General features: G+C 53.4%; 3 protein-coding genes across 4 annotated transcripts in view; 2 read left to right on the top strand and 1 right to left on the bottom strand.

Moving 5' to 3' along the window:
• Positions 1-757: 757 nt before the first annotated feature.
• Trim50 (tripartite motif containing 50) lies at positions 758-15,265 on the bottom strand. Its single transcript, XM_005080363.3, has 6 exons — positions 14,867-15,265; positions 9,225-9,320; positions 4,584-4,814; positions 4,473-4,495; positions 3,325-3,449; positions 758-1,741 (listed from the first exon to the last, which is right to left on the bottom strand). The coding sequence occupies exons 1-6, from the start codon at positions 15,263-15,265 to the stop codon at positions 1,161-1,163; spliced, it is 1,455 nt and encodes a 484-aa protein (XP_005080420.1). The 3' UTR covers positions 758-1,160.
• Positions 5,508-19,354, top strand: part of LOC121134002 (60S acidic ribosomal protein P1-like) — a 27,835-nt gene continuing 13,988 nt past the window's right edge. Inside the window, exons 1-3 of the mRNA XM_040731522.1 lie at positions 5,508-5,514; positions 15,958-15,963; positions 17,132-17,142. The gene's annotated coding sequence lies outside the window, so the exon portion shown is untranslated. The remainder of the gene's footprint in view (positions 5,515-15,957; positions 15,964-17,131; positions 17,143-19,354) is intronic.
• The window catches only part of Fkbp6 (FKBP prolyl isomerase family member 6 (inactive)), a 31,695-nt gene continuing 31,543 nt past the window's right edge, over positions 19,203-19,354 (top strand). Inside the window, exon 1 of one of the 2 annotated variants that reach the window (XM_040731518.1) lies at positions 19,203-19,354. In XM_040731518.1, the coding sequence (XP_040587452.1) occupies positions 19,298-19,354 (57 nt within the window). In that variant the 5' untranslated portion in view covers positions 19,203-19,297. The other variant, XM_040731520.1, reaches the window with a different exon arrangement.

Below are 19,354 nucleotides of genomic sequence, written 5' to 3'. Positions count from 1 at the left end.
TGCGAGTTTGAGGCCAGTTGGGTCTGCATAGTTCCAGGACAGCCAAGGTTACATAGTGAGACCTTGTCTCAAAATACAAAAAAAGAAAGAAAAAAGAAGGCAATTTTACCTAACTCCGTGTAGTTACTTTATAGGATTTTTTGGTTTGTTTGTTTTGGTTTTTCGAGACAGGGTTTCTCTGTATTGCTTTGGAGGCTGTCCTGGAACTCACTTTGTAGACCAGGCTGGCCTTGAACTCACAGAGATCCTCCTGCCTCTGCCTCCCTCCTGCTGGGATTAAAGGCGTGCGCCACCAACGCCCGGCCCGTTGTGTTTTTTTAAGACCGTGACTTACTCTGGAATTCAGAATGTACCCCACACTTGCCTGGAACACCTGGCAGTCTTGCCTCAGCCTTCTCTGATGATGAGATGAAAGGCTCATTGATCAATGCACTGCCTAGAATCCCCGAGTGAGGGGCTGGGGTGTGGCTCAGATCACCCGTCCTTAAATCCATTAATGTGGGGTTGGAGATGTGGTTAAGTAGTCGAACACCCACCTAGTAGATGTGGGCCTCTGGGATTCCACTCTCAGCACTGACTAAACCAGGCATAATGGCGCACGCCTGTACTAAATAGCTCAGCCTGGGACATGAGACTCTTGCGCTAAGCCGTTAAGAGCACATGCTGTTCCCAGACCCTGTTAGGTAGCCCACAGCCTCATGTAAATGTTAGGTAGCTCACAGCCTTATGTAACCCGGCTCCAGGGGATCCTGTAACGTCTGACCTCTGTAGGCACATCACCCACCAACATACACCTAGCTAAAGCAAAAATACTGAAAATGGTATTAATGAGGAGACTGTCAAGTTTATTGTTTTTAATTGATGTTTGAAGGTCCCAATGATGCGGATTAAGTTTGTGTGGGAATGTTTCTGCCCTCTGCTGGAAGAGTTGGCAGGCACAGGGCTGCTCAGTAGGTTGAGTGGACACAGGACCTGGGAAGGTAACACACATGCCCCTAGGTGTTGGGAAAGGGGCTGTATTCCCTGCTCTGAACGTTCCAGGGACGTGCGGGTGTGAAGAAACTTCTCAGGCAATCCAACGTCGTCTTTTAGGCCAGCGGCGCTGCTCAAATTCCCGTGTCTAGCAGGATGCGCCAAGGAGCAGACAGCACCGGGGCAGCCTACGGCTGTGCGGGCGTGAGGTGGGCAGGCCCACTGGGTGGGGGCAGTACCATGGGCAGCGAGTTGCTGCCCCTCTCGTGCCAACAGGTGTCCAGGATGGGGTACAGCTTGCCCTGGAAGTCAGCCTGGAAGGTGTAGAGTGTGCGCAGGTCGTCGGGGCGGTCGGCATCGAAGAACGTCAGTTCACCCTGCTCATAGTGTAAGTAGACCCCGATGCGGTGGGGGTGGCCAGCCACGGGCAGGGGCAGCCGCGGGCAGCCGAAAGCCTCATACACCCGGCCCTCCTTGAGGCCGATCAGCCACACCCCGTGCTCCGGGGACTTGCTCAGCTTGCCCTTGCGGCTGGCTGTGCCCTTGATGACCCCCAGGCGCCAGTCACTCTTGCTGCCCACCACCACCTCCCAGTAGTGGCGGCCCCAAGAGAAGCCCTTGCTGGCCAGGACACAGGTGCTGTAGTCGAAGCGCTCGGGCTGGCTGGCCCGCCTCTGGGCAAGCAGGCCACACTGCACCACTGTGTTGCCCTTCGAGAGCTCCAGGAGAGGGTGCGCAGTAGCCGGGTCCAGCTTGAGAGACTCTGGGGCTGGAAGGAGAAGAGGCCTGCGTTAGGTCGCAGCGGAGCGGTGTCCCGGGACCTGGAAGGCGCAGGCGCAGGGCTGGCTGCGCGGGTGAAGCGGATGGACGAAGGCGTGGATGCGCTGCGGTGGGGGAGGGGATGGACCACGCCCGAGACCACACACAGGGCCAGAGGAGCTCAGCGGAGGGAGGGGTGTGCACCCGACGGCTTCCGCAAGTGTGTGTGCGCGACCATCCCACACCCACTCCCCACGTGACCACACCCACTCCCCACGTGACCACACCCACTACTCCACGTGACCACACCCACTCCCCCACGTGACCACACCCACTCCCCACGTGACCACACCCACGACTCCACGTGACCACACCCACTCCCCACGTGACCACACCCACTCCCCCACGTGACCACACCCACTACTCCACGTGACCACACCCACTACCCATGTGACCACACCCCACCACCCATGTGACCACACCCACTACCCCTGTGACCACACCCCACCACCCATGTGACCACACCTCACTCCCCATGTGACCACACCCCACTACCCCTGTGACCACACCCCACCACCCATGTGACCACACCCCACTACCCCTGTGACCACACCTCACTACCCCTGTGACCACACCCCACTACCCATGTGACCACACCCTGCTACCCCATGTGACCACACCCCTGCTACCCCATGTGACCACACCCCACTCTCCATGTGACCACACCCCGCTCCCCATGTGACCACACCCACTACCCCTGTGACTACACCCCCTCCCCATGTGACCACACCCACTCCCCCGTGACCACACCCTCACTACCCCATGTGACCACACCCCCCGCTACCCCATGTGACCACACCCCACTACCCATGTGACCACACCCACTACCCCACGTGACCACACCCCACTCCCCATGTGACCACACCCACTCCCCATGTGACCCCACCCACTACCCCTGTGACCACACCCTCACTACCCATGTGACACTACCCATGTGACCACACCCCCGCTACCCCTGTGACCACACCCTCGCTACCCCTGTAACCACACCCCACTACCCCTGTGACCACACCCTCACTACCCCTGTGACCACACCCTCACTACCCCTGTGACCACACCTTCACTACCCCATGTGACCACACCCTCACCACCCATGTGACCACACCCTCACTACCCCTGTGACCACACCCCGCTCCCCATGTGACCACACCCCACTACCCCTGTGATCACACCCTCACTACCCCTGTGACCACACCCCCGCTACCCCTGTGACCACACCCTCACTACCCCTGTGACCACACCCACTACCCCTGTGACCACACCTTCACTACCCCATGTGACCACACCCTCACCACCCATGTGACCACACCCTCACTACCCCTGTGACCACACCCCGCTCCCCATGTGACCACACCCCACTACCCCTGTGACCACACCCTCACTACCCCTGTGACCACACCCACTACCCCTGTGACCACACCCTCACTATCCATGTGACCGCACCCCCCGCTACCCCATGCAGCCTTCCTTCAGGTTCTCTGTGTGCCTCTTGGTGCCATCACGAACTGGAAGGATAACAACCCGAAGCCTCACCTGGCAGAACTTTCCGGAAGAGTCTCTTCCACACCGTCAGTTTGATGTCGGCCTGGTGGAGCCCGGGTTTGAAGGAGATCGGGCTGAATGCGCCGTCCCAAGGCCGGGCCTGCTGCGCCTCTGCCCTGTGTGCGTGAGTGCCAGTGCGGGGAGCTCTAGGTCAAGGCTGTCTCCCGCCCCCTTTCCAAGCTGCAGGGTCACAGGGGCGCTCGCTCGGGCCGCGCATGGGTGACACCACCCCTCCCCTCACGCCTCCTCCTGGAGAACGTGCCTGCTTCCTAGAATTGGGCCTGCGGGGCGCGCAGGAAGGCCTGAGGAACGTGCAAAGCACAGATGAGGTCTCGAGTGACTGAGTGCTGGCGTGGCAGGGCCTCAATGCCTCAGACCCACGGAATGGCACCCACAGGGCAGCTCACAGCTGCCTGCGGTGTCTGTTCCAGCGACTCCAGTGCTCATAGCTCTTGTGGGCGCTTCGCACAGACGTACATGGGTGCAGAACACCCATGCACATAGAACAAGAATTTAAAAAGAAAACAGGGAGCCGTCCACCAGCAGGGCCGGAGAGGGGTGGCAGGTATGAGATCCCCAGCACTGACATGGACTCACTCCTTCCTCGAGGCCCAAAGAGCACACCTCAGGGGCCCCCATTCTGGGTTTGCCTGCCTGGCTCATCTCCCCTTCCTCACACACAGCAGTTGACTGCACAGCCACACTGAGTTTTATCACGCCCTGCGGTCTGCACACCGCTTACCCCATCTCTCACGATGGCTTCCACCCTGCCTGCCTGCACAGCGCAGACTTGTCTGCTGCCACACCTGTGTGCCTCTACCCCGGCCGTCACCGCCTCCAGTGTTTCCATAGCTACCACCGTCACCGCCTCCAGTGTTTCCATAGCTACCACCGTCACTGCCTCCAGTGTTTCCATAGCTACCACCGTCACTGCCTCCAGTGTTTCCATAGCTACCACCGTCACTGCCTCCAGTGTTTCCACAGCTACCACGGGACGGCCGGTTTTTCCTCTATATGACTACTCTGTGAGAACCCTGAAGGCGGGCACTTGGCTGACAGCCGCACGGGGCACAGCTTAGGGTTAGCTCACACGGAGACACTGGCTGACCTCTCCCGGCAGCTTAGGTTGAGGTTGTTACCTGGAGACCGTGGAGTAGAACCTCTGGAAGAAAGAGAAGGACAGGGGGTTACTGCTGTGTCCAAGCCGCATTGTTAAGGGGAGAGCCGGGACCGAACTCTTGCCCACTCACCCGGATGAACTCATGGTGGCTGTCATTCCCGAACTGCTCCAGAGCCTGCTCAGCCTGGGTCAGCCGCTCCTGAGTCCCCTGAGCCTGCTCCAGCTGCATGTCCAGGGAGGCCACCAGACCACGCGTGTGACTCTCTACCCCCTCCAGGCAGCGGGCTTTCTCCTCGTCCACCAGGTGATGCAACTCCTGGAACTCTCTTCGGATCACCCAGCTGAAGACATCGGACTCATTCTAAGACAAGGAGGGCCAGTCACGGTGCAGTCACAGCTGAGCTGCTGGGCTGGGGGTGTCTCAGCATCCCTGGTGTAAGGATTCCAGCATTACTCTGGCCCGCCCCTGTCACCTGGCAGAATGCACCCAGGCAGTTCCCTGGTCAGCCCCGTCACCTGGCAGAATGCACCCAGGCGGTTCCCTGGTCAGCCCCGTCACCTGGCAGAATGCACCTAGGCAGTTCCCTGGTGAGCCCAGGGCTCCACGGCTTCATAGTCTGCACGCAGGTGCAAAGGACCCTTTAAAAGACAGTCCACCCCCCCCCCACTTATGCTCTCTTTCCCGCTGTTCCCCTGGGGCAGACAGGACTTTTCCTGTCTCCCTCTTCTATTCCGTCCTCTCTGTCTGTGTCTTCACACACACACACACACACACACACACCGTCTTGCCCTTTCTAATGAAACTTCTCATTTAAGCTCTGTCTGCCTGGCGTGTTTGTCCCCTGCCTTGGTCACCCTCACCTGCCCTGGAATCCAACCAGGTCACCCACACGCTTTATTTTAACACCCAGGACCTTGTTTTTCTGTGTAGCTTTGGAGGCTGTCCTGGAACTCGCTCGACCAGGCTGGCCTCAAACTCACAGAGATCCGCCTGCCTCTGCCTCCTGAGTGCTGGGATTAAAGATGTGCACCACCAATGCCCGGCTCATAGTGTGCTTTTCGTTGAGTCATGATTTGCCTTGGCTGAGTTATATTTGACTGTATTATTTAGGTTTTGCAAGACGGAGTTTCCCTGTGTAGCCTTGGCTGTCCTAGAACTCGTTCTGTAGACCAGGCTGGCCTCAAAACTCAAGAGATCCACCTGCCTCTGCCTCCCAAGTGCTGGGATTAAAAGTGTGTGACACTACACCCAGTTTATTTTTTTCTTTGTGCTTAGTCATAGTTTGCTGTTTTACTGAGTAGCAGCTGGATTTTTGCTGAGTCATCACTGAAGCATCATTGCACATTTTCCTGTGTCAGAAATAGGCATCGAGGGCATGATGCTGTGCACCTTTAATCCCAGCACATACAACTAGTCTTTGGTTGCAAGCCTAGCCTTTAACGGCTGAGCCCAAAATGCCCTCTTTTTAGACCTATTTTATGAGTGGTTTGCCTGTTTACATGCATACACACCACGTGTGTTTCTAATGCTCATGGAGGCCAGAAAGAGGGGGTAAGACTGGAGTCTCTGATGTTGCGTTTTTAAATTCTCTCTTATGTTTTCTTTCCTTCCTTTGAGACAGGGTCTCTGTTATGGAATTTTATTGAAGGTGTGTTACATTTGTTTATGCTGTGAAACATTTGTTTAATGATGCAAAAGTGTGTTGCCTTCTCTTATGCTGTACTTGTTTAACTCCTTGAAGCTGTGATTCTTTCCTGTCTAAACACCTGATGGTCTAATAAAGATCTGGAAAGCCAATAGTGAGGCTGAGCAAGGATAGGCGGGGCTGGCGGGCAGAGACAGTAGATAGAAGAAATCTAGGAAGAGAGGAAGAGAGAGCAAAGACAGGAGGATGCTACGGGCCAGCCACCCAGTCACACAGCCAGCCGCGAACTAGGATGAAGGCAAGATGTAGAGAAATAAAAGGAGAAAGCCCAGAGGTAGTCAGAATAAGAAAAACTGGCTAGAGCCGGGTGGTGGTGGCACTCACCTTTAATTCCAGCATGCGGGAGGCAGAAGCAGGCGGATCTCTGTGAGTTCAAAGCCAGCCTGGTCTACAGAGCGAGTGCCAGGGCAGGTTCCAAAACTGCAGAGAAACCCTGTCTCGAAAAAGGAAGGAGGAAGGAAGGAAGGAAGGAGGAAGGAAGGAAGGAAGGAGGAAGGAAGGAAGGAAGGAAGGAAGGAAGGAAGGAAGGAAGGAAGAAGGCTAGAAATAAGCCAAACTAAGGCCAGGCATTTGTAAGCATGAACAAGACTCTGTGTGATTTATTTGGGCACTTGGTGGTAGTCCTCCCCCCAAAAAGCCAAAAGAGCAAAAGAGTGAAAATCAACAACCAACAGCAGATCTCTACATAGACTTGGCTGTTCTAGAACTCATAGACCAGACTGTCCTTGAACTCATAGAGATTCACCCGCCTCTGTCTCCCAGTGCTGGGATTAAAGGCGTGTGCCATCACTCATAGCTCAATCTTATTTTTGAAAACTATCTTCAGGACTGTTTTGTTTGCATTTATAGATGTTACATATCTACATATTTGAGACATACATGTTCTCTCTGTTTAAGCTACAGTTTCCCATGTTTTCACTAAAATATAAAGTTGTTTTATTAGGAAAAATAGTACGGGTTGAGAAGAGTGTGCTTAGAGAACAAAGGTTTAATGTTTTGTCAGATAATTGCTCTCGGTTTCCACTGAGCCGGTCAGACTTCTATTTGGGGAACTCAGGGAGTTGAGGTTTATTTAGAAACATGTCTGTCAAACTTTATCTCTGTTATCAAAGGCCACATTTAAAAGCACTGTTCGTGCTTAAATACTGGTGTAAGTGACCTTCAGGATGCTCGACAAACGTACTAGAGGCCAACACCAATCACATACAGGGGCCAAGACGACAACCCATGTCCCCGGGTCAGCTACATCCCAGAAAGCAACAGCTGCTTCCCAAGAGTCCCGGAGCTCTGGCAAGTCACCCATCCTCATCCTGCTAACCAGAGCGAGCTGCAGAGATCCAGGGTTTGCACTCTCAAAAGTACACATTCTTAAAGCAAGGGTAGCACCAGAGTGAAATGTCCTCAGAGCCCCTGAGGGAAACCACATAGTCAGACCCTAATACATCCCACAGCATGATTGGCACAGGGCAGATTAAAAGAGTCAAGGGCTCCTCCCCAGACCCTTAAAGGGATCTTCAATTGAACTTGAGAGTAAAAATAAAGTTGGTAAATATTTGGGCTCATACATGGTCTTAAACACTCAAAGTAGCTAGAGAGTAAAATGATTTGTCATAATACAAAAGAAAAAGAACTAGGGTCAGGTGTGGTGGCCTGAGTCCCAACAATCAGGAGTCAGGCAGATCTCCATGAGCTCAAAGACAGCCAGGGATATATATCGAGATCCTGTGTCAAAAGCAAAATAAACAAAGAAAAAAAGCAGGGAGGCATTGTGCTGTAGAAAGGGATAGTCAGGCATTTCATGCCTCCCCACCCAACCCTGAGTGGGCCACAAACATGACAAGCAGGACAATGACAGTCACCCGGCTATAATGAGATTAAAGGACGCTCATGCTTTTCCTAGCTTAAAAAAACTCCATCAGCCAAGAGGTGGCGGCATACGCCTTTAATCCCAGAAGCCAGCCTTGTCTGCATAGTGAGATCCACGGCAGCCAGGGCCACACGGAGAAACCCGTCTCCTAAACAAACAAACAAAACAAAACCCTCCATCATCTTCCCCCTAAGGCTCAGAGCTGAGTGAGAGCATGGGTCACATCACTGTCTCTTCTCTGCCACTCCTAGCCCCAACGCCGACAGTTTTCTGTCCAGACTTTTGCTCCTCAGTACGACATGAAGCTACCAAGGGCAAGCAGACACAGGTAGCTCTGAAGGATGAAAGAGAGGTGGGCCCAAGCATTGAGACTTATCTCTGGGACTCCAGTCCTGCCTTGTCACAGCCTCCAAGGACACTGGACAAAAGCCAACTTGGAACCAGTTCTGACAACTGGGCCAATTCCCTTGTAAGGAATGGGACTTTCCCCAGCCACCAGGGGATTCTTTTGAACTTGGCTTCGTATGGAAGGCACCTTTTCCATAAAGGGCAAATTAGAAAAGGGCTTGTGGGGTGTTGGGGCTGGAAGTGGCTCGGTGATTAGAATCCTGTGCTCGACTCCATTGCACAGGGCTCCAGGTTGATTTGCAGCATGACAAAAAAAAATCAAACTAAAAGCTCAGAATATTTGGGTCAGGGACAGAACTTAGCAGTAGAACAATTGTCTAAAATTCCCCCAGTGGGGAACTAGGAATGTGGCTCAGTGGTAGAACACCTGCCTAGAATCCCCCAGTGAGGGGCTGGAGGTGTGGCTCAGTGGTAGAACACCTGCCTAGAATCCCCCAGTGAGGGGCTGGGGTGTGGCTCAGTGGTAGAGCACCTGCCTAGAATCCCCCAGTGAGGGACTGGGGGTGTGGCTTAGTGGTAGAGCACTTACTTAGAATCTCCCAGGGATGTGACTAGTTCCATCCCCAGCACTGTATAAACCAGGCATGGTGGGACACACCTATGATCTCAGCACTCAGGAAGAGAAGGTAGAGGGATGAGAAGTTCGAGGTAATTCTCAGCTACATCAAGAGTTCAAGATCAGCCTGGGCTACACAAGACCCTGTCAGAAAGAGGGAATGGAGGTTGGGGAGGAGAAGAGAGTGGGAAACTGAGATCTGTAGGAAATGGGTGGCAGAGGGAAGGGACTCACCATGATCCGGGTCCTGTTGTTCACCAATTTGCCAATGTGCTCCTCCACTTCCCTCTGCTCCTCCTTCAGCTCAGATAAGCGGCCTGCGAGTTCTTCCTGGAGGTGACACGCCGTGGTCCTGTGAGCAGCCGGCCAACTGCTCGTCCCTCTCCTGGTGCAGTATAGGACCCTTCCCTTCCGGGAGTTTGCCAGTGACCGAGACAGTGGAACCAGAGTAGGACCAGGGCTAGGTGCCCTCCGCACGCATGTGAAGAGCATTTAAGGTGTATGGATGTAACGGTGCACACCTTTCACCCCAGCACGCAGGGGTTCAAGGCCAGCCTACATCACGCGTAACCAGACTGTGTCGGGGAGGGAAGAGAAAGGGAATGGGAAGGAGGAAAGAGAGAAGGGGAAGGGAAGAGAGGTGAGGGGGAAGAGGGGGAAGGGGAGGAAAAAGGACAAGGTAGAGAAAGGGGAGGAGCCAGGAGGCAGAGGGAAGGCAAGGAAGACGAGGGGAGCAAGGGGCTGGTGAAATTGCTTAGTGTCCCTAACTCAGCCCCAGGGGACCCAGCGGCCTTTTCTGACCTCCGTGGGCACCAGGCACACACACAATACACACACATTCAGGCAAAACACTCATGGCACATAAAATGATGAGGCAAATCTAAAAATTATTTTTAAAAAGAGAAAGAAACAAGCAAGTCCAGGTATCTAGGGGCCACAGACGCTGTGTTCTTGCCCTAAACAAGCAGGCCTCAGAGCATCCCCAGGAGTCTCGGGAGGGAGACCCAACGGTCACCTCCTCAAGCAGAGAGAGCTGAGACCAGGTCTGTGAGCCGGTCCCCCAGGGGAAAGAAGATTAGCTGCTAAGCCACACACTTCCAGCTCCCAGGAGACCAAGGCAGGAAGATCGTGAGTTCCAGGCCGGCCTGTGTTCCATAGTGAGTTCCAAGCCATCAGGGTAATGTATTGAGACCTAGTCTCAAAAAAAGAAATCAATCAAAGTGTCTTTAAAAAATGGTGCGCGCGCACGCGCGCGCGTGCGCACACACACACCCACACACACCAAGATACATGCATGGAGGTCCGAAGAAGACAGCTTTAAGGAGTTGGTTCTCCCCTACCACATGTGGGGTTTGAACTCAGGTCCTTGTGCTTGCATGGCTGAGGCTTTTATGCGCTGAGCTCTCACTGACCCAACTGTCGACTGAGCTCCTCCTGCTTCCCTGTTGTTGTTGCTGGCTTTTGCTGTTTGTTTTGAGACAGGTTCCCCTCCTGTCTCCAGGCTAGCCTCTAATTCATGATGCTACTGCCTCAGAGCTCCAGAGTGCTGGGATGACAGGTGTGGCCCCTGGCTTCATCACCCCGACATTCCAGGCTCCATCCCAGCCCTCACAGACGCAGATAGCTGACCTTAGGGTGCTGGACTCTCTGATTCCCAGAATGCCACTGTCCACTACTGTTCCCTCTGTCCCTCCTCATGGCACCTGCCCTCTCTTCCTGTCTCTCCATATCCTGCGTGCGTGTGCGTTAATGTGTGTGCAAATGCACATGTGTGTGGAGGCCAAAGGTGAGCCTCAGGTGTCACTCCTCATGAACTCTCCAGCTTGTGTTTTGACAGGGCCTGTCGCTGTATGGGGCTCCCCTAATTCAGTTAAGCAGGATGGTTGGCCGGGAAGCCCAAGGATCTGCCTGTCCCCGCCTTCTCGGTGCTGGGATTGCCAGTACATACTATTAGCACACCCCGACTTTTTGTGTGGGAACCTAGCCCAATTCTTCATGCTGACCCAGCAAGCACAGTACTGACTAATACATCCCCACAGCCTTTGGCCCGTGCCCTTTTTAATTTTGTGAATGTCCGCGTGTGTAACTGTGTGGGGGGGTGTGCGTGTGAGTTTGGTGCCCAAGGAGGCCTGAGCCATGGGCTCCCCCTGCCTCTGGGCCGACAGGTTGTTGTGAGTCACCTGACAGGAGTGCTGGGAACCAAACAGGTCCTCTGCAAGAGCAGGCTGTGCTCGTAAAACTGCCAAGACAGCTCTCCAGCCCTCTGCCCACATCCTAAGCCCTGCTGCTCCTGAGTTCATCGTGTCTTCTTTCTCTGTCTGCCTGGTCCGTAGTAACGGTGTCACTCAGGTGTGGAGTACTCCATGTCTCTCCCGGCAGTCCCTGCCTGCGATGCTTGGGTCATTGCATGCCCCCTCCTCCCACCTTCAGACCTCAGGGGTTTTCCTCATCGTCTTCCAAGCATCCTGGCACATCCAGACTCCTTTCCCTCTTTCTCGAGTGGGTTCCGGGTCCGTGCAGACCCTCCTGCAGCCTTCAGCCTCCCTCTAGTCCACTCTCCAGTCAGGGGAAGCTGCTCACAATAGACTCCAATCTTCCAGAGGCCACCGTCTGCCCGTGCTTCTCAATAAACTCCAGGTCCCTTCCCGGCTCACGCAGCCTTCCACGATCTGGGTCCTCCTTACTTGCCTGCCCCATCTGGCTCCAAACTCTCCCCACATGCCTCCCCGTCGGCCCCTCCCTCCCTCCCTTCTTTCATTTCTCCTTTATTTTGTGTTTGTTTGTTTGTTTGTTAGAGACAAGGGCTCTATATAGGCCCGGCTGGCCTAGAACTCACATGTAGACCAGGTTGGCCCCTGAACTCACAAACATCCACCTTCCTCTGCCTCCCATGTGCCAACATGCCTAACCCTTCTTTTTTCCATCTTCTCTCTCTCTCTCTCTCTCTCTCTCTCTCTCTCTCTCTTCCCCTCCCTCTCTTTCTTTCTCTTTTAAAAGGTGGTTTTATGTAACTCTGCTTGACCTCAAACTGACTTTGAACTTCTGATCCTCCTGCCTCCACATTCCAGTGCTAGGACTATAGATATTTACTACCCCGCCTGGCTCACTTTCCCTCCTGAATTGTGGGATGGCGCGCGCGTGTGTGTGTGTGTGTGTGTGTGTGTGTGTGTGTGTGTGTGTGTGTGTTATGCACACATACATGTAGGTGTGCACACCCATTTGTACACCTCTGGAACAAGTGCCCTCGCCATCTCCCCAGCGCTGGGATGACCTCACACGGGGCTCCTACTCTGTTGTAGGTGCTGCTTTCTCTCCTCCTCCCCTCCTTCCGGTCTTCCTTGTGATTCGGGTCTCAGTGTGGGAGTCCTCTTCCTCTAGGACCCTTCCCTGACTAGTGACTCTGCAGGATGCATGACCGCTGTGATGGTTAACCCTAAGTGTCCGTTTGACCAGATACAGAAATAGTGTGGGTATGGATCTCCGGTGTGTCTGTGAGGGTGTTTCTAGAGTGGTTTAATCCAGGAAGACAAACCTAACCTGAGTGTGGGTGGCGCCATGCCAAGGCCTGGGGTCCAGGACTGAGTAAAAAGGAGGAAGTGAGCTAAGCACCTGCATCTGTCTCTCTCCGCTTCCTGACTGTGGGTGTGAGCGGCTGCCCCCACCCCCACCCCGTGCCTTCCCCACCACGATGGTCTGTACCCTCAAGTCATGAGCCACAATAAGCCCTTCCTTCTTTAAGTTGCTTCTTGATAGAAGCCAGTATGTCACCTGGGCATCCAACACACAGAACTCATCATACACCAAGTGATGCGTCTTCCAGGCCTGGTGGGACTTTTGCCCACTGCTGTAGCAGACACAGGCACAGTGCCTACATGTTTTAGACACCCAGTGTGCACATGTCAGTGAAAGACACAGGCGCTGCTAATCCTGATGTTTTTATACTTGCCTTTCCAGGTAAGAGGAACTAAAAAGAACAGTAAAACTAACCTCTTTCAGTCCTGCTTACAAACTTTTATATATATTCTGGGCTTTCCACTTGCTAGGCAAACTCTCTGTGTCTAAGCCACACCCCATCCTCTCACTGGGGGATTCTAGGCAGGTACTCTACCACTGAGCCACACCCCAGCCCCTCACTGGGGGATTCTAGGCAGGTGTTCTACCACTGAGCCACACTCCAGCCCCTCACTGGGGGATTCTAGGCAGGTACTCTACCACTGAGCCACACCCCAGCCCCTCACTGGGGAATTCTAGGCGGGTGCTCCAGTGAGGCAAGCATTATACCACTTAGTCACCTCTCCAATATGACTCTTAAGCCTTATATATAGTACATTTGAAAAAATTTTAAGTAGTAAATGCTGATCTGTTCACTTGAGGTCCATGGGCTGAGGAATTCAATGTCACATATATATTTCTACATTTACCACCTGCCAGCTGCAGCTGTAGGCCAGTGGCTCTCAAGCTTCCTCATGTTGTAACCCTTTGATACAGCGCTCACATTGTGGTGACCACCAACCACAAAATCATTTTTTTGCTCCTTCATAACTGTACTTATGAATCATAATGTAAGTACCTGATATGCAGGATACCTGGTGTGTGACCCCTGTGAAAAAGGCTGGTTAACCCTAAAGGGCTGTGACCCATAGGTTGAGAACCTCCGCTGTAGACACTGCAGCCCAGCAGGGAGCAACGGCCCTGCACTCACTCGTGCTGACAGACCTCGGAGCTCTTTATTGTCTTTCAAAGCTTTTCTTTCCTTTTTTTTTATTTTTTGATACGGGGTTTCTCTGTGTAGCTTTGCAGACCAGGGAGGCTGGCCTCCAACTCACAGAGATCCACCTGCCTCTGCCTCCTGACTGCTGGGATTTAAGGTGTGCGTCACCACCGCTTGGCAATTTAGGAGCTCTTACGAAGCCAGGCCAATGCTATGGCTCAGCAGATAAACCCTGATGAGTTTGATCCTGGGACCTGCATGGTGGAGAAAGAGAACTGATTCCTGGAAGTTGTTCTCTGGCCTCCATACATGTGCACACACAGAAATGAATAAAAACTGTAAAAAGAAAAAAATCGATGGTGGTGCATGCCTATTAATCTCAGCTCTGTGAAGAGTGAGGCAAGAAGATTTAGAATTGGGCTGCATAGTGAGTTCAAGATCAACCTGAGCTACCATAGTAAAGCCTTGCCTCTGTCCGGGGGGTTGGTGGTGCAGCTTTTAATCCCAGCACTCGGGAGGCAGAGGCAGGCGGATCTCTGTGAGTTCAAGGCCAGCCTGGTCTACAGAGTGAGTGCCAGGACAGCCTCCAAAACAATACAGAGAAACCCTGTCTCAAAAACCAACCAACCAAACAAACAAACAAACAAAAATGCTTGCCTCGGCTAAACCACCCCACTGAACTAAAGGACACCTGCTTTGAGCTAGGGTGCTGCTTAAGCTGTAAACCAAGCCTTGAGTTTTGTCTCCAGCACAGCAAGCAAAACAAAATAAAGCAAGCCAAAAACACAAAGAAAAAGAAGGGAAAGGTCTGTCGAGAGGCTCTCCGTCATCCCTGCAGCTGCGATCCCCAGCGCCTGGTATAAGCTGCTGAAAACCAGCGAATGGGGCCCCGTGAAAGGTGAGAACTGACTTCCACAGGTTGTCCTTTGACTCCCACATGGTACACAAGTACACACAGTCAGTCAATAAACAAACAAACGTTAAAGAACCAGTGAATGGATGCATGCTTGTACATGCAAGACTTAGGCTCCCAAGATGGAGTTGGGGGAGTGGGTGGGGCCCTGGTGCAGTAGGTTTCTTCCACCGAGTGGAGGCGCAAGAGAGAGCTCAAGAGAGCAGCGCCTTGCTCCGCTCCTCCCCCTAGCGGCCTCCCCTCCCCTCGCACCTTCATGCGGCTGTAGACGGTGGAGACCGGTGTGACTCGGTGGTGTTGGTGGGAGCCCAGCAGGCCACAGAGGCCACAGATGAACTCCCGGTCTTTCTCGCAGAAGAGGCTGAGAGGGTTTCGGTGGTGCACGCAGACGGTGGGCTCTGTATCCCCAGGGAGCCTCAGGGCATCGATCACCCTTGCCAAAGAGACATTAGGCGGGGAGCTGCTGCCGTCTACCGACTGACGACACACGGGACAGCGCAGCTCTGAGTCCAGGTGTTGGGACAAGGAGTCCAGGCAGCCTTTGCAGTAGGAGTGGCCGCACTGTAGCATCAGAGGCTCCTTGAAGACCTCCAGGCAAATGGGACACTGCAGCTGGTCATGTAGCTCCGGCACAGTCACCCGCCAAGCCATGCACGCGGCTCAGCTGCAACACAGGAGGTAGTGGGTCTTCTATCCCGCCACTCCCCTCCCCTTGCTGTTTTGTCCCCAACCCAAGAAACGCGGGACGTTTAGGGAGACAGACGCCAGCCCTGTGTTCCAATCTCAACCTGCTATGACCTTGAGCCTTAGTTTACCCATCTGGAAAAAAAGGACTTAAATGGAAAAAAATGGTCACTATGGGTCTAGATAGATCCACAGCTCAACTGGGAGTATAACTCAGAGGTACAGCCGCTTTCCCAGCATACATTCAGTCTCCAGCACCACAAATGTCACATGGAGAGATATGACACCCCCCCAAGCTCCCCCAGCATTGGGGATTGAACCCAGGACCCTGCACCTGATGAAAGAAAGCCTCAAGCTTCTCTTTCTCTTTTTCTGTTTTAGTGCCCCACCCTTTTATTTTGAGACGAGGTTTCATTAAATCAGAGCCTCAGCTCCAGGGATTCTACTTAAGGAGCTTAAGGGGTCTCTCTGTCTCTCTCTGTCTGTCTCTCTGTCTCTGTCTCGTTTTTCAAGTCAGGGTTTCTCTGTATTGTTTTGGAGGCTGTCCTGGAACTCACTCTGTAGACCAGGCTGGCCTGGAACTCACAGAGATCCTCCTGTCTCTGCCTCCTGAGTGCAGAGATTAAAGGTGTGCACTGCCACCATCTGGCCCACCCCAGCGATCTGAAAGCAGATTATTACTTTTCTTTGGCTCCTGTAAGCAGTGATGGCCTTGAACTCTGTACGTAGCCACTGAGGGAACTGCGTCCTCCCCCAGCTGAGAATGGAGCACTAGGAATGCTGGGGTTACAGGTGTGCCCCCCCATCCCCGGTTTGTACTGTGCTGGGTATGGAACCTGGGGCCCTAGCATATTTGGTAAGTCAGTACCTATTCACTAGCTACATCCCCAGCACCAAAGCCCTTGTCCTAGAGCAACACTGTCCTCAGAGAGACTGGGATGAGGAGGCTTTAGCACTTATCTCTCAGCTGCTCCCTATAGAGACAGAAATGAAGTCTCCACTGACCATACTAGAACCCCCACCACCACTGCATTACCTGGTCTCCTGTGGTCCACCAGGCCTCCCACTAGGGCCTCAAACCAGCAGCTCTCTCTGGTTACTTGGGCTTTTTCTTCCTCCCAGAATGGGACAGCTGACGTGCAGACCTGGGGCGCCCAGCCGGACACAGATTCCACTGCCTGGCATCGGCCCCTTCTCTCCCCTCCCCTTTCCCAGCAACACCTGTGTCCCCAAGGTCATCCAGAGTCAGGTGGAAAGTGGGTCATACCACGAGACTGAGGCGGCGGCCTCTGCTGGGTCCCTTATGATAACCTCGACAGGCCGATAGTGGCCTTGCCCAGGATGGGGGAAGGGCAAGGCACGTATGCCCTCCATACTTACAAACTCCAAACCAGAGCAGGCAAGCGCTATGACAAGCAGCTTTCTGAACACCCCCAGCCCAGACTTTTAAAGTTATTTTATTTATTTAGATTTTCTCTTGTTTTGTAGGTTTGGGTAAGGTAGATGTATGTATGTTCATGTATGTATGCAAAATAATGATAAAACACACTGCTTATTCTCGAAGGAGCCGCTCACTGATGCAAACGCACAAGGTTTAATGTTAAGTCACAAGCCTCGGCAGGGACCCTGTGCAGCAAACTGGCCCTGCAGCTGCAGGAAAAGGGCGTCTGGCCTCAATTGTGAGGGGTTCTTAAAGAAAAAAAAAAAAAAACGCAAGCAGGATGGTACATGCCTTGGCTGTTCAGATTGGGTAAGAGTAGGTGACCTTTGGATTCATTGACGTGGGGGCTAGGGGAATTTCAAAATTGTTACTAACAGTTGCTCACAAGGACAGTTGTGGTGAGAAGATGTTATTTACCAAAATTGGTCACTGCCTGACCATCTGGATGGGGCCATTTTGACTGGGATGGGCATGCCTTGTGCCACACAGGGAATTTCTCAAGGTGTTTACCTTGCTCTTACAATTCTGGTTATTTTCATTTGAGGTGTAACATGAACCACACACTTTGATGGAGTGATATGTGTCTTTCTTGTGTGTGTTCACTCTCAAGGTCAAGTTGTAAACTGGACAGGGTGGTGAACACCTGTAATCCCAGAACTTGGGCCGGAAGTTCAAGTTCATTCTCAGCTACACAACAAGTTCAAAGCCATCTTGGGCCTCCTGAGATGATCGCAAAAGCAAAACAAGAGATCAAGCTGTAGAGGATTTCCAGGGTCAGTCCCTTGTCTCCTGTCAGGCCAGGCTCCCAATCAAGACAGTGACTGTTCTGGAAGGGGACGAAGGAATGTGACACTAGCTGCTGCCTTTGTTGATTTACTTAACACTCACTGCTTGCAGACGCACGGGGAGGGCAGAGGGTAACTTGCAATAGTCCACTCTCTCCTTCCGCTGTGCATCCTGGTTGTCAGGGTTGGCAGCAAGCACCATGCCCACTTTGTAGGCATTTGGGGCGGATAGGGATGGGTCAGGTATCCTGGAGCTCGGGAGCCAAGGACCACAGGCTGCAGTAAGCTTAGCAGCTTACGGCCTTGCCTCAGAGAAAGGCTTCTCCGGTGTATCGGCTCCGCTCCAGCAGGACAGGGTCTTCCAGCTGGGGATGTTCGCCCAGTGTAGCAGTTTTGCTCGGCAGGAGGTTTCTCAGGCAAAGTTGCTACAGTTCAGCTCTGCTCCCAGAGAACAGAGAACAGAGAACAGAGAGCGGAGCTCTGCCAAGGGAAGGTTTCCTTGGCAAAAGTGTTACAGCCCTGCTCGCTCTGCTCTGCTCTGCCTAGGGTCACCTCTGCTCCCCGTTGCCGCAAAAGATCTTCACCCAAAGCTCACCCAAGGGGCTTATTGGGAGGGAAGAATCCAGGAGACTAGCTGCCCTCTGCCAGAGTGGCATAGGACAGCCAGGTAGCACGAACAGCCACAAGCTGAACAGAAACAGACACAAGCTGAACATACCAGGGTTTATATAGGGCTTCCAGGGTGGGGATTGGTCAGATTTTAGTGCTGAGCTCAGATTGGCTAGAGCTCTGCTCGAGGATTGGTTAGTTTTCTGCATAGGATTAGGGTCAGATTTGGCTCTGGTCAAAGTGTGTTTCTTTCTCTGGTCCTTTTTAGTCTTTTGGCTCCAATTTTAGGGCCAGGGTGCATTTCTTTCACTGGCTCTGATTCCAGGGACCAAGTGTGTTGGTTCTGGTTCTGGTTGCAGGGCCAAAGTGTGTTTCTTCGGCTCTGCTCAGGGTGTTTCTTTGACTGGCCCCTTTTCCCTACACACTTGGCCATCCTGCCCGGCAGTGTTTGTTTCTTGCCTTGCTGGGGGACAGAACCAGGATCTAGAGCATGCTACAAAAGCACTCTACCACAGAATTACATCCCTAGTGCAGTCCATTGGGTATGTTTCTGAGTGAAAACGGTCACACTCATTGTACTCTTTGAGATCAGACCCCTTCCCTTCAATGCTACTAAATTATGGACTTTTAAAATCTGAAATTTTAGCCAGGCAGTGGTGGCGCACGCCTTTAATCCCACCACTCGGGAGGCAGAGGCAGGAGGATCTCTGTGAGTTCGAGGTCAGCCTGGTCTACAGAGCGAGTTCCAGGACAGCCAGAGCCACACAGAGAATCCCTGTCTCGAAAAACCAAAAACAAGGGGAAATAAAGGAAAGAAAAGTCAAGCTCGGTTGTCGCTTTACGTCACTAGTTCCGTGGCAATGCGTTCCAGCTGTGGCAGGACGCCAGCGGGCAAGCAGAGACCTGAAGAAAGGCTCGCGCCCTCGCCGCTGGGCCCATAGCGCAACTCTCCGGGTACCCCATCATGCTTTGCGCCTGCTGCCACGTGTGGGTGGTGCCCGCTGGGAGCTGGTGCCCGCTGGGAGCTGGTGCCCGCTGGGAGCTGCCTCGGCGCATGCTCACGGCGCCAACCGCGTGCGTCTCTCGTGCGCCGCACACGCCCGCGCCTCGCTCGCTCGCAGGCCTCGTTTCCTGGGAGGCGGCTGGCGACGGTTGAGCGGCAAGATGAGCGTCTTCTCGCGCCTCAGGAACGGAATCCCGCCGTCGCGCGACGACTGCCAG

The sequence above is a fragment of the Mesocricetus auratus genome, unplaced genomic scaffold, assembly GCF_017639785.1.
Source record: "Mesocricetus auratus isolate SY011 unplaced genomic scaffold, BCM_Maur_2.0 Super-Scaffold_100025, whole genome shotgun sequence".
Lineage (NCBI taxonomy): Eukaryota > Metazoa > Chordata > Mammalia > Rodentia > Cricetidae > Mesocricetus > Mesocricetus auratus.
Note: the sequence above shows the minus strand (reverse complement) of the source record. Positions and strands in the feature narration are given on the sequence as shown.

Bases quoted from the DNA above. Each gene is read 5' to 3' on its own strand.
- Trim50 (XM_005080363.3), bottom strand. From the start codon at position 15,265: ATGGCTTGGCGGGTGACTGTGCCGGAGCTACATGACCAGCTGCAGTGT. The intron at 9,321-14,866 runs GTGCGAGGGGAG...TGTCACCTCCAG, and splicing joins CCGTCTACAGCCGCATGAAG to GAAGAACTCGCAGGCCGCTT. The intron at 4,815-9,224 runs GTGAGTCCCTTC...TCCTTGTCTTAG, and splicing joins ACAACAGGACCCGGATCATG to AATGAGTCCGATGTCTTCAG.